This window comes from Camelus dromedarius, chromosome 30 (assembly GCF_036321535.1).
Source record: "Camelus dromedarius isolate mCamDro1 chromosome 30, mCamDro1.pat, whole genome shotgun sequence".
Classification (NCBI taxonomy): Eukaryota; Metazoa; Chordata; class Mammalia; order Artiodactyla; family Camelidae; genus Camelus; species Camelus dromedarius.
In genome coordinates, this window is record NC_087465.1 from 14,140,157 (window position 1) to 14,166,072 (window position 25,916).

The window sequence follows — 25,916 nt, forward strand, 5'->3', positions numbered from 1 at the left end:
TTTCCTACGTCATGAAATATTATTCTTCTTTTGATTTTTTCCCAACCATTTCAAAATCTAAAAACCATTCAGGAGTAGACTGGATTTGGCCCATGGTGATTCCTGTTCTAGTCCACTGAGTAATAACTAGCCAGTGGTGAGACGTCATTCCTGGTAACTTTCCCTCCTGAAATATTTTTTTGAAGGTATGACTAATTTGTAACTGTGTGTGGTGATGGATGTTTACTAAACTTGTCACTGATCATTCTGCAATATATACATATATGAAATCATTATGTCTGTCTACCTAAAACTAATCTAATGTTATATTTCAATTATACCTCAGTTAAGAAACAGCTAAAAAGCAAAAACCAAAAAATGCTATGTGAACTACTGGACTAATTACTGAAATATAAAATGTAAAAAAAAAAAGATATGATTGAGTTCATTAACTATAAAATATATTTATGTAAAATGGGAATTTCATACAATAAAATGAAAAGTCATCAGAAGCAATTTTAGTCCTATAGTCATGGGATAAGTTTCAGATAGAAGAAATATTCTGAAACACAAAAATCAACAAATATGAAAGCACTTTCCCAAAACAAACATTAAGATTGATGTGTCTATTTACTACCTCTCTTAGCATCCGAGTTCACAAAAAGTTAACAAAAACCAGCTGGCAGCTCCAGAACCCCCTAGAAGCTGCCAGTGGCAGTGGTCATGCTCTCTCTTTCAACAGTCTATGGCCCTCAGCACTGTGGCTTGGGACTGGAGTAAGTGAAACAGTAAGGTTCAAACTGAACGCTGAATCTCTGTAACACAAAGAATGCCACCGCCCTACTGCACGTACCTCTAGGATAATGACGTGAGGTCTGTTATTGCGCAGAGTCACTGCAATGTGTCCTCTATGTTAATAAACAGCTTTATTTGTCTTGGGTAATTTTGCTCAAACCTATGAAGTCCGTGCCTCTGTATATTCTCAGGGATGTAGTCCCAAATGACACTATTCAGTGACTACTGACTTACACACTACACTGGGAAATGCTAGAATCAGGAGACAGCCCTGGAACCTGAGAAAAGTAAGTTAGACACCGAGAAGGATGTACTCATATACAAGACAGGTCAGAAAAATTTAGAGTTACAAACAGGTCAGTAAAGAAATTAACGGAGATGTGTGATGGATTTCTAATGACAGTCAGATGTATTCAGAGCATGTAAATACTCTGAGGTCAACATCTGGAAGTCCTCAGGATCCTCTCAGAAAAGCCATCTAAAGCCATCACCAGAGAAAGCATCCTGGGCCAAACATTTTGCTTCTCCCACAAATTCTATCACATCAATTCTACCTAATACAGGTCATTCTCATTTTTCTTAGAAATTCAATTTACTTCCATCCTATAAACATGTATGCAGTGACTCCCAAGAGCAAGAGCACAGACACAGAGAATACCAAGACAAAGGAGACACCGCCCTGACCTCACTGGAGTCACTGCCCAGTGGAGGAGGCCGATGTGAAAACCAGTGATGGGAAAGCAGTTTGGTAAGTCTAACAGCAGGGTGATGTACAAAGTTGGCTTGGGGAAGGCTTACTGACCGGAGTGACATTTGGTTGGATCTGATGGATACAACAATGAAAGTTCCTCTCATCATCAAGAGGAGAATGGACCAGGCCGAGGGAAGAGTGCAGAGAAAGACAGATGCAAGAGAGCATGAGACGTGGGAACTCAACTCTGCCGGGGCATGGAGTGTAGGTGTAAGTTAGGCACAGGGTGAATGGTCAAGGATGAGACCTGACACATAGGCAGGGACCAACCCGTAATGCCCTTGGAGTTCACCCTGTCCAACACACACACTTGAAATGTGGCTAGTCCAAGATGAGACGTATGAAAAAAAGATAATATATCTCAGTATTTTAAAGAGTTGATTGCTGGTTGAAATGATACTTTAGATATATTGGGCTAAATAAAATACATTGCTAAGATTAAATTTACCAGTTTCTTTTTATTTTTTAAATGGGTCTACTAGAAAATTTAAAATTATTTATGTGGAATTTTATCCCTTATGTAGCAGTCCTTGTGGTGGATTCCTCGACAGCCACTTCACCCCAAGCATTTAAACTAGTAGTGGTCTCCTTTCTCCTGCCAGTGGCTACATTAGACCATGGGCATGTGACGACCCCACCCAGGCCTGAGCTGTGAAGGAAAGATGGCTGGAGGAGCTCCAGACACAAGTGTCTTTGCCCCTAAAGGGAGACAGCAGAAGATCCGATCTCATGTTTTCTCTTAGATGTGGCTATGCTTGCTGCCTGTGACAGAGAACTCCTGGGGCCATCTTTCCATGACACAGAGGATACAGCAGAGGATAGTAGGGTTAAGAAGTGAAATAACCTGACTCCCTGTTGACATTATTGAGCTGCTTTATCAATCAACCTTGGAGTTCACCCTTCCTCTGAACTTCCTGTTATGCGAGATAACAAGGTTCCTTATTATTCAAGCCAACGTGAGTCAGGTTTTCTGTTACTTGTAGCCAAAAGCATCCTAGCTGATACAGTCCATCAGACTACAGAGCAAGGTAGTAGTGGCACTCTCATTTACGACCACCTAGCACTGCAGAAGCTCTGTACGCAGCCTATGACCAATTGCTGTACTACTGTTGTGATAGCATACATTTAGACAGTATGTGTGAAGGCTTTTCTCTTTTCATTTTAAATTACTATACAGCTGTAAGACATTATGAAACAATTACTCAGGCAGAGAGACTTTTAATTAATCAGAAAAAGAACTATGAGCAGAATTTAATCAATCAAAAGTGGAAGAGAATACTCATAAGATTTGTAAATTGTTACCCTTAATGGGTGCCCTTTTGTTGAATTCTAGTCAAAGCACACACATCAGGAACAACTCAGTTTGATTTCACCAGTCTGGACATAAACTCTTAGCGGTGATGTAGCAAATGAAGCAAATAAGCAAATGGTACAGCTTACACCTCACAGAGTTACCATGAGAATTAAACAGAATAGCTTATGCTGAGCCTAGCACAGTATCTAGTACATGGTAAACACATTATATACAAATCTGGTTCTTATTCAAACTAGTGGTCATCAGTGTGGGGAGGGATAGGGGTAGGGGATGAAGAGGTACAAACTACTGGATATAAAATAAGTAAGCTACAAGAATATATTGTACACCGCAGGGAACATAGCCAATATCTTATAAAAACTATAAATGGAGTATAACCTTTAAAAATTACGAATCACTGGGCTGTACAACTGAAACCTACACGATACTGTAAATCAACTATACCTCATTAAAAAAATAAAATAAGTTTAATTCTCATTTCTTTTCTCTAGTGAAATTGTTGATTTTTAAAATTCTAAGTAAAGTGTTAAGTACGCATGTTCATGTATTTGATACCATAACCTCGCTTAGTGATGACTTGAGGTCAGATTACAGCAAACACTAATATGCATGTTACACTTCACTGGCTAGTTAGTTCTTGGTTAGGTGGTTGACTTATTAGTTCATTCTTTTATTTATACAAAGCAGGCGAGATCCAGAGCTAACCGAAACAAAGCAACGTAGGCAGTGAAAACACTATTCACCAGAAACTGAGCTAAGTATATCGACGACTCCATGCCTGCTGACCCAGGATTTGTGAAATTGGTGAGACTGACAATGCAGTCTGAATGGAGATATATAAAAAGAAAATACAAGGGGGTAGGGTTGAGCTCAGTGGTAGAATGAGTGCTTCGCATGCATGAGGTCCTGGGTTCAATCCCCAGTACATCCGTTAAGATAAGTTAATTAACAATAAATAAACAAACAAACAAACAAACAGAATTACTTCCTACCTACAAAAAAAAGAAAGAAAATACAAAGATAAGGAAGGAAGTTTATGACTTTGAGGCTGTAACTAGAAGGTGACTGCTGTACCTAAAAGAGACAGAGAGGGAGAGCTACCTGTTAACACTTAAGAACAATGAAGAAAGATGCAGAAAGGGTATCAGGCCCGTGGGGGAGAATGGACAGTATCTGTTGAGTTATACCAAGATCTGTATCTGTAAATTTAAACTCCGTTTATATTCAGGACAATTAAACATTGTAAATTAATGCAAATTTATAATATCACAATTACTGTGATGAATAAGGCAAACACATGTAGAACATTCTCACTCACACACATGGGGACCTCCAGACAGACACTGCCCTGAGTGTTCACTGCTAGGATGAGACTTCAGAGTTCCCAAATGGGAAACAGTGGCCTACAGGCCCTACCCTAAACTCAGACGAGGGTAGGCTTAGACAAGTTTTTGGACACTAATAATTATTCCAGGAGGTCAGAAGCAGGCTTAACCAGCCACTGGCATTTAGAGGAGCTCTAAACCAGGCTATCAGTTAAATATAGGGCACTTCCAAGGTGGAGCCAACGCGCACAGAGAAAACAGGAAAGGAAAGGGGATGCCAGCCTCCCAAACTTCACTGGGGTCAGTACCACATGAGTAACTGGTAAAAGAATGTTTGGCTTTTTTATTTTAAGTTAGATTTATTGAGGTATAATCTACATACAGTAAAATTTACCCCTTTCAGTGTACAGTTCTGTAAGTTTGACGAATGCATACAATCGTGTTTCCACCACCACAATCAAGACAGAATACGTTACAACCACCCCCAAAACTCCCTCATGACAGTTTATGGTCGATCCCGCCCGTCCCCTGGCAACCACTGCCCTGTTCTCTGTCTCTACAGTTTTGCCTTTTCCAGGATGTCATACACATCGAATCTACAGTACGTGGCCTTCTGAGTCTGGTTTCTTTCATCTATTATGATGTAATTGTAACAATGCCAGTGAGACTGGGACACAGTGAAAAAGAGAGTGGCAGGAATTCAAGTTGGAGAAGTGGAGGGGGCCACATCCCATAGGCACTGGTATCCACAACAAAAACTCTGGATTTACAGTAGGTGTGATTAGAAGCCAGTGGAAGTTTCTGAGCAGCCGAGTAATGTGATATGATTACCTTAAAAATAATTTTGGCTACTGTGTGGAAGACTGCCCAGAATGGAATAAAAGTAGAAAAAAGGAAGCCAGTTTAGAGACTACTGCAGTGGTCTGGGGTAAACATGATTGTGACTTAAACTGGAATTGTAACACTGGCGGTGGTGAATAGCGGTCAGATCAGAGATGTAATTTAGAGGAAGAGATGCCAGGACTGGGTGTAGCACGTGGAGGGGAGCAGAAGGCAAGGAGGCTTTAAGGTGCTTGGTTTGAGCAACAGAGTAGATGGTGGTGTCATGCAGGATGGATAAAAGAAAAGGAGATAAAACATAAGAGGGAAGAGCAGGTTTGGGAGGGGGAGAGGGAGAAACGAGAGTTCCATACACTTGGATATCATCAGCATATAGACACTGAGTCTCTTCCCGGACCGTTCCGCTTATCTCTACTGACCCTGGTAGAGAAATTTCATTTAAGCTTCCCTGTGCTATTCCTCTTAATACAATGAGTGAATACACTGGTAGGACATTCAGTCTCCACTTCACTGGGTTCCTAGAGTTATTATTATTTTTTAATTAAGAAGATAAACTGTAAAGGTTCAAGGCTAGAGAGCTCTTCCATTTCTCACCCTCATTTTCTGTACAGGTAAGATCAAACTGAGTTTCACAGAAAGGATTACCTATAAACTTCACATAGACTTTTTTTCAGAATGCTTATTCTCTTGGTCAATCGCATTGGCTCAAATGAATTAAGAATAGAAAATGTCTTTTAAATAAAGCAATTTTTCTTGCTTTTAAGTGTTTTCCTGTTTTTTAGTATTTACAAATTAATAGGTGAAGCAGCATTCAGGGGTCCACTTTTTCCAACCTGTGAGATCAAGCTTATGCTTTTGGGATGGCAGAGGAGTATTTCTGCTTAGACAGAACATCAGTATGAGGAGAGGGAATATAATATAGAAAAGCCAGAGGATGCGGAGTAGAGGTTTTGTGTGTCTGCTTTCCTCTGGGAGCCGAATTATCCAGAACAAGGGAGGTGCACTGATGACATCACCACCCTCACGCTGCACCTCTGGGGCCGCCAAAGTAGAGCGTCTGAGATACAGGATGATTATCCTAGTCATGGCTCCATCCATCCATCCATCCATCCATCCATCCATCCATCCATGTGACCCTTTTTGCCACATTTCCTAGAAGTTTTTTTATCTTAAAATTCCATGCAAGCTTGTCATCTATGATGCACTTCCATTTACTTTAATATAAAGAAGTCTTTATTTACTTACCACTGAGTAACTGACATTCCAGAGAGCTGCAGAATAAGACCACTGTGTACGGTTGTGCTGGTTGTGCACTGCACGCATTGAGGGGGAGGGCATTCACGTTGTAGTTATTGAGGACTTGAATCTTACGACCATTTTCTTTTTAATAGCAGTAAAGTGTTTTAAGGAAAAGGTATCTTTTTTCCTAATTTGTTAGAGTGCCATAGGGTACTTTGAGTACCATGACATTTGAACTTGGCATGAGCCTGAACCAGTCTTATTACTTTACTTATGAAGAGGCCAAGTTTCAAGAGGTGAAGAGACAAGGTCCCGGGTAGTTCATGGCAAGTCTGGGTTTGATGCCAGTCCCCATTCCCAGTCCCATGCTCTTTTGTGGGAACTACCTCCACTAACAGTGAGCCGCTCTTCTCAGCGCACTCTCATGTCCGCTCAGCCGAAGGACACACCTTTGCAGGATGGTTATCTCATACTGCTCTGGCCATTTGTTTCTGCCATGAGTGGATAGAGAGATATGCCACAGCTAGACTTCCTGCCAATTATTCCAGGGGGTGCAGCTGCTGGCGTGTGAGCTCCCTGAGAGCAGGAGGCATGCCCAAGGTTCTTCTCTTGTACCGCCAGCACCTGGCATATAGTTCGGCCATGGTTTCATACAGAGGCCCTGTCCCCCAGATCCCTGCTGTCCTCCCTCCTGCAGCCAAAGCACACATCAGTGTGCAGCTCTGAGAAGCACTGGAGAGACCTCTACGCTGATTTCCAGATCGACATGCCATGAACTGCTTATGACTGGTTAGACTCATTCAACCAGGAGCAGGAAGATCAGTTACAGAATCATACAATGGGAGCACTGGAATAAACCTTGTAAGTCAACTAATTCAACTCCCTCACTTAATATTCCTGGAAACAGGATTGCAAAGAGATGAGAGAATCCACCTAGGTGGCTGCAGCTTACATATGCTGTGGTTAGTTCCCAAAACTCAAAATTTTTGACCAGTTAGATGCTGTTTCCTGAACATCACAATGCCTTGCCACCAACAATTGATGACTGAAGACCCATAATGTCAGAGACATCATGAACTAGAGAGGAGGTGTGCCCTTAAGAATGTTTTCCTAGGTCTTGTTTGGGTTGGACAATAATAAATCATGTATTTGAGAAGATTCACTATTAGGCTCTTTTATTCTCTCCATACAAGGCACTACTCAGATAGAAGGGAAAAAAAGTCAGGCAAGCCTATTAGAAATTCTCATATTTACCAGGAAAAGGATATGGAAGTAGGTTATGATTGTTCTGTATGTAAATGGTTAATTTAAAAAGCACAGCTGGTTAGTCATACAGTAAACTGTGTATGTCTATTTATTTTGACTCCAAACTAGACACTCTATGACCTAGATCATTGGTTTAGTCTAATCTGATGATTATTTTAATTGAAAATATGTATTCTCTTATAAACAGGATGTATTCTCAAGCCGCTATCCAAACAATCAAAGGAATTTGTTTATTAAGAAAATATACTTTTTAGACTTTAAGCTTTATTGCAGAAATAAAACTTTAAAAGTAAAGACAACACTGGAACTTCACTTTAATAATATCCCAAGTTATGGGAGTAAATTAGCGGTTCTGAAAGGTCACACGGTTATTTGACATGCGTTCTAGAATACTCAGCTCTCTTCAACAGAACTAAATGAGTATATCATAGTGAGACTCCAGTGTTATCTCCACTGGTTTGCTGATCCTTCATTATTTATTAAAATAGTAATTATTAAATATAAAATTAAAAATAAAAACAACACAGGGCAACCACTTCTTCCTCGCAAGGGAATTCTGTATGTAAATTAATAATGAACTGCAAACTAGAAGTCTAAAGTAACTTAAATCTCCTAAGGTATCAGTTTCCCAACACACACACAAAAAGTCTTGATTTTTTTCAAAAGTCTAGCAAATGGCACTAATGGCTAATGTATTAGGGAAAGCAAAGCTGTATGTGTGCACATAGCTTCCACTTGGATGCTCTCTGATTTCTCAGCTGGGCCATAACACAGCAAAATGTCAGTGGCATATTATACCTGGTCATGGCTGGCTTCAATGGAGCTTCCAATAGCATGGAAAGTCATCTGCACAGGGGCTAAGGTCAGACAGGTCACACACTCTTTGCCACTTTGTCTATCACAGTAGTGAACCTATAACAGAACACACGCAATCTGAACACCACTCGTAAGAGGGAGCCCGATGCAGTAGGTCCTTTTCAAAGGTTCTGGCTTTCAAGAAAGGAAACTCAAATGATTTATGCAGCACACAATCCACATATCTAAAACCTTATCAGGACTCAAATATCTATGGAAAATCTGTTAATTCTGTTTTAAATACTTCTGACGTTTTCAAAGAGTTTAGGAAATGCTTTGCAGAGTGCTCTACATTAGCCCAGCCAGTAGAAAAATAATTCACAACCACATGCTACACCCATCTCTTTTGTCCACCTTTTCATAACACATAATGCATAATGGGCTCCAGGGTAAGCATGAGTCAAGTTCATTTGAGTCTAATGGAATTTTTGTCAACCTGAATTTTCCTCATCTTTGACTCTATATGTGTGTGATTGCTGCTTGATTGGTAGTGACACTCATCTACTTCTACATTACAGATGCTATAAAACCACTGTTTTTTATATATATGTGTATACACACACACACACACACACACACACACACACACACATAAACTTCACTACACCATGTTCTGCTTGGAATTTTGACATTGCAATCAAACTGAATTAAACTGAAATGATTTGTAATGTGCAGACCAAAATGAAGTTCGTATAATATTATTTTCCTTTTAGTTAAATACAACCAACTATTATTAAAACCATGTGTAAGACACTCCATATCAGAGGTAGGGGATTTGGGGGCTGGGGGAAGTGTGACTCCATCTTCCTATTGGGAACATTTCCACCCTTCCATTTATCTACTTTCAAAAAAGTTCTTTCAAGCAGCGTTTAATTCTAAGCTCATAAAGTAAAAATAGCATTGCTTTTGTGATAAATTAATGAAAATATGCCTGTATATATAAATACATATATATACTTGCATATATAATATGGATCTTATATATACTTGTATATATAATACAGATCATACATAATACGGATCCCTGAAGGCAGGGAAACTTTCTGGAATCTATAAAAAGTAGTTTAGAGTTCAAATCAAGTCAACATACAAAGCTTTGTTTCCTAAGTACTTTAAAGATTTTGCTATAAAAATATTTTTTCCAAATTAACTTTGGGGAAGAAGATTTGACAACGGTTTGAATTCACTGGACTACACCCCCTGAGCAAAGGAAAGGTCACTCAGTGTGCATGACTTCAAGAATGCAGGCGTGTTGTTTACCACACAGCAGCCAAACATCATGGGGGGAGCGAAACTGATCATATAACAGGTTTATGCAAAAGCCAATCCATGGCGACACGATAACAGCTACAGTTCACAGCCACTTACGGCACAGTTAAAATGTTATGTCGGACGTAGCACTGTCCTAAAACACGCTTTTTAAAATGAAACATAATCGCCCCCTGACATCAACTGAAAGTCTACACGGAATACAGGACACTCTCCTAAATATCCACATTGGTAGTGAGCATGCTTGTATGTCAGTCAACCAGCTGCCGTCTTATTATTTCTTCTAGAGACATGAAAATTAGGGAAGACAAAAATAGCACAAGACAATTCAGTCAAAAAAATAAACTTCAACCTTCATTCCCATCAGCGGCTTGGATACTGTTACTAAAAGACTGAGCTTCTCTCCTAGCTGTATCCAATTCACTGCGCACCTGTGACACCCTGTGAGCTACTGCACCTCCCTCGGACACTCGGTGTGAGTGCACGCACAGAACTCGCTTATACAAAATACACATAGAGGTGCAGGTTTGCACACAGCTCCCAAGAAAGTGTCACAGCAGCCGGTGACCGTGACAGAGATTGCTAACTGTCCTCCAATATTTTTCCACAGTAATTTTTGGTGGGGCACAGAATAAAGGTATTTCCCAGGCTCCCCGGCAGCCAAGTTAGTCATGTGACTGAGTAGAATGTTAATGAAAATTCTGTGGTAGCTTCCTAGAAACTTTTAAGATTTCAGGTGTGTACCTTTTGTTCTTCTTCTTTACTCATTTTGCTTCTTGGAATGTGGACACCACCATCTTCGACCATGAGGACTAGGGCCAAAATTTAGAGATGGTAGAATGGTAAGTTGGAGGGAACTGGGATCCTTGAAGATTTCAGGGAACACAACCATTACTCTGGCCCTAGACTGCAAGCTTCTGGACTTTTATGTGAGAAAAGAATATATATCTATTTTGTTTAAGTCACTGAGCTTTTTATTACTCACAAAAGAACCTAATCCCAGTGAGATTTTTCCAGTTGCTCCAAAATTGACACCAGGACCCAAAGCCAACAACAAAAGGAGCTCTAAGGAGCTGTCAACATTTATTCCCTCTTCCCACACCCTTATAACTGTCAACAGAGCTGGTCCAACCATAAGGAATACACAGGGTCACTAGGAAAAGGCAGGGAAATGGGAGGGAACCAATCTTCCAAGGAATACAGCATTTCCAGTGAGTGGGGTAGCTCTAAGAAAAGCTGACAGAGATGGGGAGTGCCTACACGAAGGGGAGACTGAAAGTCTGTCCCCTGGCAGTAGGTTTGCTGAGAACTAGACCTACAGGCCTCTGCAGAGAAATCCTGACTGAGTCTGACGCATTTCCCTAGCCCATCTGGAAGCACACAAAAATACAGAGACCGAGTCTGGAGATATCTAAGGGCTTGCTGAAGGAGCCCTAGGCACACAGTGTCCCTGAAAACAAAAAAGAATGAAGGAAGATGCTCACCTAGGTCTCCACGGCCCTTGAAGAGAATGAAAGAGAATCTCAGCAGAAGCCAAGGGGCTGCTCAGGCCAACCAACGCGACACCATCCAACAGTGGGGTCAGGGGCATGGACCACTGGTCAGGCCCAAAGGAAACATGGCTGCCCCTCATGGACAGAGGGAATAGGGGGAAACTGAATACTGCTTTAAGAAAATCATGAACAATATTTTATAGTAACTATAAATGGAGCATAAGTAACAACTGTGAATCACTATACTGTACACCAGTAACTTAGATAATATTGCACAGCAACTAAATTTCAGTTAAAAAAAAGAAAATCATGAACATCATCTACATGGAAACCAGTAACGGATGAGACCAGGCTACGGGTGGCACATTCTCCTGCCCTTGGACCCCTGCAAGGCCTCTAACATCGAGGAGGAAGGCCACGAAATAGATGTAGAATGTGGAAGAAGGTGTCTCAGAAGCAGATCAAGCCCCTACCCCACCAACTACAAATGCTCCAAGGTGTTAGAGTGAGAGGAAGAGGAAAGAAATCAGGGTGCACCCTCATACACTCCCTCCCCCAAGTGTCTGGAGGCAGAACACCTGGCTGGCAATGGGGGGACATCAGCTTTGAGTTTTGCGGTGAACTGGGCTAGATTTTTTAAAACTAAAAATAACCAGGAAACTAAGGGATTTGCCAACGATATAAAGAAACATGAGTAAGAGATATGACAGAGCATGGATGAGAGTGGTGACTGGAGAAATAAAATCATTCCATGTTTACACACCCGCTGCACTGAGACTGCTCCCCCCACCGAACAGATGAAAATATGTCAAAAATATAGAAAACTCTTCCTTGAGGACACAACTGCAAATTAAACAAAAAGTAATAATGCACAGATAAATGGCCTTAAGCAAGAATCATACAATCAATCACTCAAAGAAACAAGTTTGATATGGCTCTTCAGTTACTTACTTTCTTCTTGGACATAAAAACATTAGAGTTCATAAAACTGTGACTTTCAAACAAAAAAAATCTGTGAATGACATTTTAAAATTCATCCTTCTAAATCTAAAAATGCTTCCTAATGATTGAAAGCATCAGCAGAAGCCAGGAATCTTGGAACTCTAGGCTGAAATAATTAGAGTAATAAAATTCCATTATGTTCTATAATGCACAAATTTTCACAATTAATGGGAGAAATATTTCTGCTACAACAAAGCAGTGTTTCTACAAATGTGGACCTAAAAATTCCAATATGCAATGTCATGGACCTTGATTCTGATTAATGAAAGATGAAAACAGATAATTTTAGGACATTACAAAAGTCATCTCTTATGTTTACTTTAAGATTTATTGTTTATGAATCGTATCATTTTGCTCTCTCTCATACCCTAAAATGTAAGCAACTGATCTTGATTTGTATACTGTTGTAGCACTTGTTCTGGGTTTATAACACCATCAACTACAGCAAACTGACATTTTGTTTCTTTCTCCTGGACTTACAAAAATTATTCCACTAAAAGATTGGGTCAGAGATTTCAATATATGTAAATTAAATAATGTGGCTTCCCTTGAAATTTGCAAATCCATAATAATTTTTACTTTAAATTTCTTAGTTTGATATGTTATCACATAAACCCAAAGGAGATGTTATAATAGTGCATTCTGATAATGATTCTGCCAGTTTAGAGACTTCTTGACAGGAGACACACAAATCACTTCAACTATTTAGATAACTTAAGAAATAAAGAAAAGTATTCTGAGCTTTAAAAATAATTTACATAAAAAGCTACTAGGTTTGTGAATTTTTTCATGCCCATGTGAAAACATGTGGAGCCATTCAAATGAAAATTCAAATTCCCTACCCACTATCTCCAAAAAAAGTTAAATCAGATTGTCTCCTGCAGGGCTGAAAAATTCCCTGATGTTGTAGGACTGCTAAATATTTTACGGATCTCAGCAGGGAACTGGTTAACTGCCTGTGTGTCAGATGTTTTTACCAGTCACCCCCCCCCGGTGGGACAAAAATGAAGAGGGTGTGAAAATGATCCATCTTTAAAGAAAGCTGCTCATGAGATCATTAAGGAAAGATAAAGGCCTGCACACTCACATGTGATACCTACACAATGACTGTGTCAAGAAAACACGTTTGATTAGCGCACCTCAGGGTCACGAACCCGGCGTTGACTACACAGAAGCAGGCAGGGATAACGTTGTAGTCCAGCGGCATAGACGCCCTGCAGGGAGGGGCAGACACAGCAAGGAGCTGAAGGACCTCAGTTTAGGACTAGACCTTAGGATACTCAAAACATGCTGGATTCTTGTAGAGTCTGCACACTGGCTGCACAAAAGACCTAAATCTTTATTAACATGCAAACTAGCAAATTCTTGGCAAAGCACAAAACAATGCTGCTTGATCAGTATTACCCTAATAAGTAGAGTAAATTGGTATTCAACATTTTTTAACTACTATTTTTAGATCACTTGAGGGCACGTAAATCATCTTATTTATTTGGGTCAACTACAGGCAATAGTAGAAATCTATGTTGTACCTATCTATTTATAACTAATGAATTAATTTATAATTAATAAATAAAAGAAGTTTCTCCATGAAAAGCACTTAGAACAATGCCTGGCTTATGGTTAGCATTAAAATAAATATTAGACATTCTTATTATTAGAATAACACATCCCATAGTAATGTAATAATATAAAAGATATGACAAGATATATAATTATGAAGAATAATATTACATTAGGATAATGCCTGTCACTGACTTTCTCTAAAGCTTTTCCCCCAAATCCTTTTCGTAACTAAAGTCAAGTCCTTTGTAACTAAAATGTAAACATATATTTAACATGTTCAGTCACGTACTGGTGTTTTAGCTGTATGAGTAATCTGCTTCACTCTGCATGCAATATGCTTGTCACATTAATGCCTCTAAAAGGACAAGTGAATGAATGAAATCACATTATACAGACTGAGACTCAGCTTGTAATTATCTTTTCTCTCTTTTAGAAATTCTATGCTCAAGAAAAGCTTTGAAAATGACATGCTTATATTTGGTGTACAAAGCCCAGCAGAGATGTACAGATTTACTCCCAGTACAAGTCACAGATAAAAACTATCCAACAAATGCAACAACAGACGGGGTATCAGTATTGTTATGGGAGATAACTGCAGTCTTTAAGCGATGAGTTTATACATGACAAAAATCCTAAATATTTGTTCGTTGCTTTTCAGTTTCCACTGACTATGCCAGTGAAGGTCTAAGGAAGCAGCTAATCAAGATGTAAGTTACACACACACACACATATACACAAACAGTTATTTTAGTTTTACATTTCCATCAAAAGAAAATACTAAGTTAAAAAGAAAAGAAAAGAAAAGAAAAGAAAAGACTAAGTGATTTTTAACAGTCAATTACACAGCTACCAGAAAAGGAGCCTCCCTCTTCTGTAGTTCATACTCGTGTTTTGATAAACTCACACACATCCATTTATAAACGTAAAACAAGCTACTTTAACATCTACAGGTTTTGCAAAGAAATAACTTTTTAACAAGGAATACTTTTTCCAAGGTCAAAGAAAAATTAGTTACATGGGCACTCAGTATACCACCAAAGTTAAACTAATGCAAAATACTCTGCCAAGAGGGTCAACCAATTCTACCACTTCTCATGTATTAGAATTCTGCTGTATTAACTATCACTTCAAAAAATGGATATCAAAGACAAGACCTTGCAAGTCTTTTCATTATATACTGGTTTCATTCATAATGACATTTAATTTTTTTTTTTACAAAAATACTAGAATATGTTGCCTTCTCCTCAGGAATTACAGATTTTAGGAATATAGTAAATTTGTAATTAAAATTACATTCATGATGAAAAGACTATTTATGACTTCTGCTTCCAGACAAAATGAAAGAGATCTACTTTTCTCTATTCTTTCCAGTAAGTGTAAGTAAAAGCTCTTGATATCATACATAAAACAAACATAAAAGGACTCAGAAAGGTGGTGAGAAAGAAGAAGATAAGGTAAGGATTTCAAGACCCAAAAAAACAACAGAGTGGTGAATTTCTGCATTTTCTTTTTGTCTTATACAACCTGGACTGGATGTTAGAATATTTAGTATCTTGGAAATGCCAATAAGTATGGGGGGGAGCCCCCAGAAAGCCTGCTCTAACAAAAGGGCCAGAAAAGGAATAACTTGGCAAGACAGAAATTGTTTGGACAATAACTGCCCTACTCCAGCCTAATACCATGGAAAAAATGGCAGACACATACCTCACCCCCATCAGCAAAGGTCAATTGGGGAGCCTAGACTTCTACTCTTGCCAGACTGGAAGGAGGTAACCCAATTCCCCTACAGGGAACAAGTGCACCCAGCCCGTGGCAGGTGCTCGATATATTTCAGTTGACTTAATAAATGAACGAACCCCTTACATTGTTAGTATTCATCGAGAATCTTTCCCAGGCCTTCGCCCACTTTCCCTGGTCAGTCTTTACTTCTATGGCTTTAATTACATCTGTATACCGATGACTCCCCAATCTCTGTCTCCTACCCTCTCTTGCTGATCATCAGACCCATTTACAAGTGCTTACTGGACAAGTTAAGTGCCTTTGAAAGTCCCACAGGCAATTCAAATTAGCCATGTTTAATATGGAACTCATTAACCTTCTCTAAGTTTATTCAACACATTCACACTAAAAATATAGTCTTTCCTAAAACAGGTCACACTCATATTACCTTCCTACTTTACTTTATTCTCAAATTCTTGAATGAATTTATCCTCAAATAGTCTCTATCTTCAACGCATTTAAATCTAGCTTCCATCCTGACCAGGCCAGTGAAAGCAACCTCACAGAAGCTGATGCAAGAGATCAATGAATTCTCTCGACTATACTGTGGACACCTGCACCTCGGCCCCACTCCGCAATGACCATTAGCTTTGCCTCAAATCAATCTCAGTTATTTTTCTACTGCATTTGTGCAAAATCACTCTAGTTGGTCTTCCTGCAACCAATCTTTCTCTTTTTTGTCTAGTTCCCCCTTCACATTGCTTGGAGAACTATCTAAATTACAAAACCACTACCTTTTAAAAAATAAGTTGGTGGTCTCTGCCTAACAGCTAAACTCAAATTCCCAGCAGCACACACACACACGTTTTTTCAGCCTCCCTGCCCACCACTTCCACTTTGAACTGTAAGCATTTCCTGAAACACCAGGCCCTTTTATGTCCTTAGTACTTGGCTTCCTCTGCCTGCAATTCCTTTTCTTCTTATTTACCATAAACAACCACACCTCCGGTGAACACGTGCCGTATTACACCTACGACAACACTTACTACGTGGCACAGGCACTGCGTATGTTATTCCCTGCAGTGTGCTACAAATATTTTATTTTATTTATTTTATTTATCAAATGCTTGTGTAATGTTCAAACACTGATCCCTGGAGCCAGGACTAAATGGTGGCAGTGGCCAGTCTTCTATATATTGGTTTCATTTTCCTGTCTGTCTGTCCCCAGTTTGACCATAACTCTTCCTGTGCCCACTGCTTGATACCCGGCGTGCATAGGTACTTCTTAAGTACTTGCCCAGAGTGAATAAGTAAATGTTCCATTTCCTGCTGTTCAGCTAAATCAATTCCAGTATTCAATGCAATGATATGGTGTAGCCGGATTAACTTCATATCCATTCAATTCTTCACATACATACTGAAATTATCAAAAACTATTCCTAATGTATTATCTACTATTTTTTTTCTTAATAAGAGTTTCTGAAGCTGGGAACTTTGTATCATCTTCCAACAATAGTCCTTGTTTTCTCAGATGTTTCACTATAGGACTTGATTCCGAACTTTTCTTATACTTAAACAATGACAATATTACGGATAAAGACATTTAAGAAATTTTTCGAATATTTCTTATCTTTGACAGTTAAGCCTGCTTTTTTTTCTTTTTAGTCTTTTTTTGGGGGAGGGTAGACTGTTATTTATTTACCTTAATGGGGGGTATTGAGGATTGAGCCCAGGACCTCATGCATGTTAAGCATGCACTCTACCACTAAGCTATACCCTCCCCTGCCTAAATCTGCTTTTTGATGTGACCATGTTAAGATAGCAGAACTTTCTTAAACCTAAAATATGTCAGGGTTTAAAATTAACTAATAATTCTATATGTGGAAATGAGTATACTGCGTTACTAATAGGATGTTTTATTTGTGTAGTCTCTCAAATGTGTACTTACATAACCAAATTATGTCTTTGAATAAAATCTAAAGCTCCTTCCACCTCAAAAGAGAATTCTTAAATGACTCAGACTCATGTGTGTATACAGTGGAAGGCATAAATAAATTTATTGATGAAATCTATGACTAAACCAAAACAGTATCCAGAAGACCATGGACTACCATGGACACCAGTCCTACCTTTAGGATGAGGCTCCAATTACTATACACATTTGGTTTAAAAGAAAATAAATATTCGTAAGGAAAAAGCAAAAGTGTGCCAGGCACTTGTGCTGCATCATAAAACAATGTATGTAATGCCTCCTTCACTATCTGATACATAACAAGGCAGTCAATAGACGTTAGTTTCATTTCCTTGTTTACTCATGTATCTCCTAATGCCTCTGGTATGTTAGAGTAGCTTTTTTCAGTGTGCAGAAATTCTTTATATGCAGTATTCCACATACTGTCCTCTTTCTCCAGGGCTGTCCTGGGTGAGAAGAGAGTAATACATTTGAAATTTTAGACACTGTGATTCATGAGAAAAATCTCAGCCATGGCTGAATGCTGTAGAGAAGGAAATAGGTAATTTCAACATGACTTAGAATGAACATGGATTACCGACCCAACAAGAAGTCACCTGATGGGTACTACAATTAATCTTCAGTTACAAAGGAAAACTATCACATCATCGCCAACCTTTTCTAGCAAGAGGACATGAAATTCACCTTTAGATGAAAAACAATTTCCTTTTCTTCAAATTGTTTGAAGAAATGATTAATTACTGATTTTCAAATAATGCCAGATAGAGTGCTAATTATGGGTTGAAATCTCTTCTGATACAAATGGAAAAGGCTAAAGATATTTCTACTTGGGTGTGACACGTGACGGCGGCCATTTTTTTCCTACACCATGCTGGCTCATTTCAGATCCACATACTATGTTAGGGCATAGTTTATGCAGTAATAATGGACTGTTTTACTCAAGGCCTGCTTGATTCTTACCTGTACTACTGTTACTCATCACAGTATGCTTTTATATGCATCAGGATTTCCTTCTTCAAATGTAATGCTCTTCTCTAAAGAGTTGGAAGTTTCAGCAAAGTGAGCTGATCTGTAATTCTACTGGTCTGTATGGAGTACAGTTATGTGATGTGTAGTATGCGTACCGTTGGGGGTTTGGACAAGTGTATCAAGGCTTAAAGGAACCAAAGCCAGGAAGTCAGTTTTCATGAACGTGGGCTGCCTATTTGAAGAATAAACCTGCATTTTAGGGTCACTATAGGAAAACCAAGGCTTCAGGAGAATTCTTCCAGTTTCTCCAAGATCTTTGGAAAACAGTACACGCTAAATCCAACAGAGATTTTTAAGAAGTAACTATAAATTAGAGCAGAATCTCTTGACCCCACGCCAAACCCCTAAATGTATTTTGCTCACTGTACTCTGAATAATTTCTCATCACTTTTACAGCCATTGTGTAACAGTGTAGATGAAAATTTGGGCTCAGAAGTGACATGGTATAAGTTATGTTTCAAGGACAAATTAGAAACTTATTTCTAAGTGGAGAAGCATTATATCTTTCTCCATATTTTCCTATTAGAAATCTACAAAATTTTATTTATACTGGTCTTCAAAAAAAACATGGATCCCCCATTCCTCAAAAAAAAAAAAAAAAAAGCTACTGCAAATAGCCACTTTGATGATAAATGTATGTATTACAAAAAGTGAGGTATAGGGAAGATAAGAAAAAAGAGAAAGGAAAAAGGTTGATTCTCAAATTGGCCAAGCCCCACCTCAATGTAATCTGTACTGAGGTCATATTATTAAAATACGCTGTATGTCATACATGTCAAAAATAAATAAAGAAAGCCCATAACCTATAAAAGAAGCCTGCTATAACCATGTTAAACTTCAAAACAGGAGACATAGTTGAAATGTATTATGTTTGAATTGTATTTGAAAAGAAAGTTTTAAATTTAAATAGATATTTCTAAGCCTTCTACTGACATTCTCATCTTGCTAAAAACGACACGTCTAAAACTCACGATAATGAAAAGCCTCCCTTTAAACACTCCTTGAATTTTATAAAATAAACTAATTACAGTTTAACTAAGATACCAAAGAAGTGCTTCTTTACTTCTTCATGTGAGAAAAACAAATCTAGTTTATCATATTTTACTCTGAAGATTTCAAAAACAACACTGTTCAATGGATGACAATCACAAGGAGGGGCACAGACTAGAAAGTTAAAATTAAATCCATCAAGAAAGGAGAATTTACTAAAACAATTCATTTTAATTTCCAATCTAATCGTTTTTCTAGTGGCTCATTTAAACAATGGTACTGGTTATATTTAATTATACAAAGAAATCTCTAATATAATAAGTATGGAAGAGCATATGAAAGATGCAAAAACTTAGAATAATGTAAATTAGAACACAACAAAACAGAGTCTTCTACTTCAGTTCGAATGCACAGCATTTCAAAAATGTCTCCTCCATAATAATTTTCTTTAAAAAGCTGAATGATTTTGAAACATTCTGGCATTATAATTAAAAGGTATCAAAGAACGCACCAGGAACCCTGAATGCTATGGTTTAACTATATTTCAATTGAATTGTTATGAAATGCATAGACATTATAGAAGCATATCGACTGAGCTGTGCAAAGTCTGAGGTTCACAGAACTGTTGATACAGACTTTATTTTTCTTAAAAAACAATAAATCAATAAGAATATTCAGGTTCTAAAAGAGGATATTTAAAAATGCACTCAATAAAATTTCAAAGAAATAAGTATTCACTTTTGATAGAGATCCAAAAGCTTGCATCTAAAATATGATAAAAACTTTAGGGGAGCCCAAGCAAGGATAAAAGAATTACTGAGAATGTGCAAGAGTTCAGTCATATTCTGACCTGGGAAGTGAGCTTTATTAATAATAACTTTAATTGTATAATAATTTTAATTATTTTATAGATTTAAGCAAAAGGATGTGAGATTAATACCTACACTCTGGTGAGCAAATAAGCTTTCTGTAATTTATGAATTTCAGTTAAAGAGTGGATAATGAAAAAAATTTAAAAGTTAAAACAACTTAGTTTTCAGTACACTGATATATTTTTTACTTTGTAATACAATATAGCTGTCACATACAATGGCTCTGGTAGGCTTAAATCAAATGTCAATGGGCACAGAAGGCCAGAGAAGAGTTTATACAATATTCCGTAAGCAATAATATCTATTCAGTGTACAATAACAAAATTGTAGAAGCACTAACCTAGAAACACAGAAAAGGAGTTTATTGTCCTTAAATTCTAGAAATAAAAATAACACAACAGCATGTAATTGATAACAAGCTGGCCCTATAATTTCTAAACTACAGTCCAATTAAAGCATTTAAGAAACAGAGCAATCTACATGTTTTTTTACCAGGTAAATATACCTGAGAAAGTTACCTATAAAGAAATAGGCTTTAAAACTCTTAACCACAAAGACTCTTCTACTGCGACATTATGAGGATGTGCTGTGTACCTGACGGCACAGGAAGCCATTTCCCACGGACATTCTGTTCACCCACAGCTGCAGGTTGCCGTCCGTCAGCGACACAATATTTCATAACAACACCAAGCTCATTTGACCAAAGAAGCGTCATAATGTTTTAAAACCATCTGTTTATATTCATTAGTATGTAAAAATCACAGGACACAAATTTGGAAATGTTTAACTTGTCCATAAATAAGAGTATATTAACTCAGCATTAAGCTTAAAAAAAGGGGGGGGGGGGCTGAGTAGTCAGCCCAGATGTAGGGAAAACAGATTCTACATTTTGACTAAAGGAAAAATATTTTTAAATTACAGTTGTTGTCATTGCCAGGAATTAACAAATAAATATAAATTCAAAAATGTAAGTAGTTCTTCTGGCAGCAAAACAACATCTACCATAATAACATCTCCAAGCAAAAAAATCAGTTGTGAGCTTGAATGCAACTTGTGCTTCGTTTCTATAAAAATGCAAATGTAGTGTAACTCTCAGACATTTCTCAGTGACTGGATTTGTAAGTAAACTGAGTTCCTTTTCATTACAGTTTATTTCTAGTTCATCCTATGCAGATTATAGATAGAATTAAAAACAGCTTAGTTTTTTTTCCAGTACTTTAACTGTATGAACCAAGGTCCTTTTATTTTTAAACAGTGATTCATTGTTATTCTTAAGGTAAACAACAAAAACAAGTTCTAAAATTTTAAGTCTTAAATTAAGTGTTTAAAATTTCAGGTGACAGAGCCAACAACTGGTAACAGCTTTTTAGAGTTCATAATTAATAGCCTAATTAAAAACACTGATGACTACCTGGCAATAGATTTGAAAGAATCAGGTTTCTGTGAAGGCAACCAAAAAAAAAAAAAAAAAAAAAGACTCCCAAAAACACATGATCTTTTCTCTTACACCTAAACTTGTAAAATTTTTATAAATACATGATCATTCTACACAATACAGATCTTCTAGAGCATTTCTAAAGGAAATTACAGCTGTTGATCTTAAGGAATAAGACTAAGATGAAAAAGGGGGTAAAAATAGTGAAATCTGAGGGAACAAAGAATAAATAAGGAAAAAAAGTTTCCATCTCCAAATTCACGCACACAACAAGTGGACTATAAGCCAGTTTCAGACTGCCCAGTGAAACAGAATTGTTGGTATCATCCGAGGCAGGTACCATCCCAGATGGTTCAAACACGATCCAGTAAAACAATATATGTTTTATGCCTCAAACAACTAGAAAGCATTTATTATTGTTCTAACATCATGTTTAATTAACTCCTAAGATAATAGACTTCGAGGACGTTGTACCTTAATGTTATACCTGAATCACCACTAACAATAGAATACCAAATTCAAAACTGCTATGAAACTAAAATCATCATTAGAAAAACTCAACCTTACTGTAAAATGAGGGAGAACTGAGTGCTAAATACTAATACCAAATGTATTAAGGCAAAATTTTTGTTTGTGGAAGAGAGTGAGAGAACAGATACACCCAATCAAGACCAACCAGAAAGACACAAAAGAGAATGAAAAATGTAAAAAAGAAAAAAAAAAAAAAAAAAGAGGAAGAAGGAAATGGAGGAGAGCCAGGCAGCAAAAGAATTACTGGAGAGAATGAAAAAATTTTTACATGAGGCATGTGCACATGGTTCGTTTTTCTGTCCTCCGTGTTCCTAATCATTTTCAATGTAAGTGGCATACAAGTTACACCAGCAGGCAAGAATGAGCTTTCTGATGGATAGAGATGGAGGATCTGGGGCTAATGAATTGCTTTGTTTTCTTGTTTTTGCTTTTAATTCATACCTGAAAGCCTTGAATCCTTGCTAAATATTCCAGTTGTTTTGAAGGTTGTACTGGAGAACAAGGGGGAGTAGGAGAACTTCCTTTTAAACCTATGGCTTCAGCTGTAGGAGGTGCTCCATTCATAAGGAGTTCCCTGGCAATTGTGGCTGAACTATTCGATGTGGGAGATATACTGAAGAAAGAGCTTGAGGGTTGGTTCATATCTTTGGGTGACAAATAGCCTAGAGTAGTGCCAGAGATTACTTTGTGGCGGCTGGCTTCCATCTCTTGATAAACATCAGGAGACAAATGAAGAATTCCTTTTGGAGCTATAAGTAAAATAAAGGGACATTGTTATTACACTTAAAATAATTGAAATAGAAACATGTTACAGCATTATTAATGCAAGGATTTCACTTGGTACGGTGACAAAGCAATGAGACACTGTCCATTGAGCATCTTCCCCAAAATTGCAGAGGCAACTGCAGTCTCCTGTTTGTATGTTTCAATATGCCTAAAATCATTAGTTTAAGAAATCCACAAAAGTGACTTCGGGCAAAGTGTATGTGGTAGGCAAGCTGCGGAGGAACAGGGCTAACTGATGTGTGGAAGTACAATGGGGGATAAAGTTAGGAATGTGCATGGTCTTTATCCTGCAATTTAATGTCTTATGTTCTCATAAGAGACACAAAATCCCTAACATACGCAGCAAGTGACCCACAGTAGGTAAAACGAAGGCTGGGTCAGTCCAAATCGTCTGAGGAACAAACTCACATATCAGTGGCCCACTGGTGTTCTCCTCTCCACAAGGATGTCCCACTGTCAACTCTACCTCATGAACATGTCACGAAGTGACAGAGCATCTTCTTCCCCAAACTGTCTATCTGGCTTATCCCATTATGGTACCGCTATCTATCTGCTCAGTTGCTCAACCGAGGCTCCTGGCAACCATCTTCAACTCAGTCTGTCTCTGCGTCATCAAGTGCACTAGTTCAGGCCAGGCCAGGCCCAGGTTCTGTTACCAAGAGGAGGGAGCCTGGGGCTGTGTCATCCGTTGGCAGGGCCGCAGGCATATACAAGCACTTTCCTTTGACAACTACCTGTCCCAGGGATGTTTCAAACCACATTTCACGCTGCTTGTTCTAACATATGTGGATTAGGTATTAACAACTCTCAAATCATGATGTTATCTTTTACGCTTCCTGATAAATCACCACTTTTGGCGAATGTGCTCTGACAGACACAACTTAATTCCCTTGGTCTTGCTCCTCCCTGTCCCCCCGTTAACTTCCTGATTCAGGCCCTCAGTGTTTCCCGCCCGGGCTACTGTGACCCTCACGAAGAGGTTTCATGGCTACTAGTCCCCCCAGTGTCTATTTCCCAAAATGGATTCTGTAACATAGTCCCCATATACAATGGTTCCATGATAAATTAAATATGGGAAATAATGCAAATGATATTACACATAAACATCCCTTTTGGAGGATTAAAATGTACACTAGCAAAGCAAAGACTCCAAGAAGTCCAAAAGAACACAAATCTATTCAAACCAGGATTTCCCAAATTTATTTTATACCCAGGCTTTTCACATAACATTAATAACACCTAACACTTTGGGAACTGCTAAGGCTAGCCATTCTTTTACTTTAAAGTCTTTACTGGCTCCTCATCCCTTGAGCTATAAAATCAAACTCTTAAAGATGACTTAGGAAGCCCTTAACAATCTGGCTCCCTCACCTCTCTATCCTCATCTACTAAGATCTTCAGGAAGAGCCACGCTCCAGTCGTGCAAATATAGGCGCACTTCTTCCAACACTCTGGCCCGTTGGAGGCCATCAGATCTTTATTTCCACTGCTCGGTCACACACACGCACATGCACACACCCCACAGTTAAGCTCCTACCGCTAGGTTCCAGGCACTAACGAATACTGTCCTGACTCAAGTCACACACTTCGTCCCTGGGAGAGGAAACTGGAAGAGATGGGTAACACAATGTGGGAGGTGGCCCCTGCAGAGATGGGTTAGGGAGCAGTGGCAATCCGGAAGGAGAAGCACTCGGAGCTCGGGAAAGGCTTCCTGGAGACAGGTGATACTGACAGCAGATTTCAAGGGATGAGAGGAATCAGGCCAAGGAAGGAGAGAACTGAAGGCAGAGGGAGACACGAGCAAATGCAGGGGTCAGCAGTGTGCTCCAGGGAACCTCAACTCTCGAGCAGAAAGAGGGAGGTGGAAACTGTCAAAAGGTGAAGGGGGAGGCAAGAAGGGGCCAAGCTCCAGGGGACTTGATCCCAACGGCATTAAAACATACCAGAGTTGTTTTTAAAAAATAATTTATAGAGCTTAAAATAATATAGCAATTCTATTTTATGGATTTATTTTATGCCTTTGTGTTAGCTTTATAATCAGGAAGAAATTTCAATAAAAATTTTAAAAAGAAAACATATACATTGGGAAAAAGTACAGATAGCCAGAGGAAACTACTTTTAATATTTTGCTTTAAAAACATACTTTTAGTCCTTTTTCCTATACACTTGTTAACTTTGAAAAATAAGTTAAAACACAGAAATACCACATGATCCTTTTGTTGTTTACAGAATAAAATACTTCTACTAATAATTTTAAAGCTTAAAATTTCATTGTATGAATTGTTTCCTTAGACAATTCTGCATTGTTGGACATCTAATTTATTTCTTTTTTTGCAATTAAAATGACAATACACTCTTTTTTTGGAAATTAACCCTTATTCACATGAAAATTGACTTCTTTAACTTAGAAGCAGAGCTGCTAGTTCAAAGAACATGCATGTAAGTTTTTTTGACACTAACAAATTGCTCCAAGTTGGTACAAACAACTCCAATAGCTGTCCCAATGTCACACTTCTGTATTAATATATGAAAGTTTCTTTTTCCTATTTTGGTATTGGATATTGTTAAAAAAAAAAATCTTTGCCACTGCTCTCTGTTAGCGTAGAAAGTGGTGAAGATTTTTTAATAATATCCAATACCAAAATAGGAACAAATGTATTTGTAGCCCCTGAATTCGATCATCAATGGCCAATGGTTTAATCACTCATGCCTATGGAACGGAACTCCACAAAACCCCCTCAGCGATGAGGTTTACAAAGCTTCTGAGTTTCGAACACATCGTATGCTGGGAGCGGGGTGCTCCCCAACTCCATGGGAACAGAAGCCTCTATGCTCTAGACCTTTTTGGGTCTCTTCCTGTGTACCTCTTCGTCTGGCTTTTCATTTTATA

At 38.3% G+C, this 25,916-nt stretch overlaps 1 protein-coding gene across 2 annotated transcripts in view; it reads right to left on the reverse strand.

Annotated features, from left to right (window-relative positions):
- The window catches only part of STAU2 (staufen double-stranded RNA binding protein 2), a 233,779-nt gene that overhangs the window by 87,584 nt on the left and 120,279 nt on the right, over positions 1-25,916 (reverse strand). The window contains exons 11-12 of one of the 2 annotated variants that reach the window (XM_064480883.1): positions 22,682-22,989; positions 8,309-8,422 (exon numbers count right to left, since the gene is read on the reverse strand). In XM_064480883.1, the coding sequence (XP_064336953.1) occupies positions 8,309-8,422; positions 22,682-22,989 (422 nt within the window). The remainder of the gene's footprint in view (positions 1-8,308; positions 8,423-22,681; positions 22,990-25,916) is intronic. The other variant, XM_064480884.1, reaches the window with a different exon arrangement.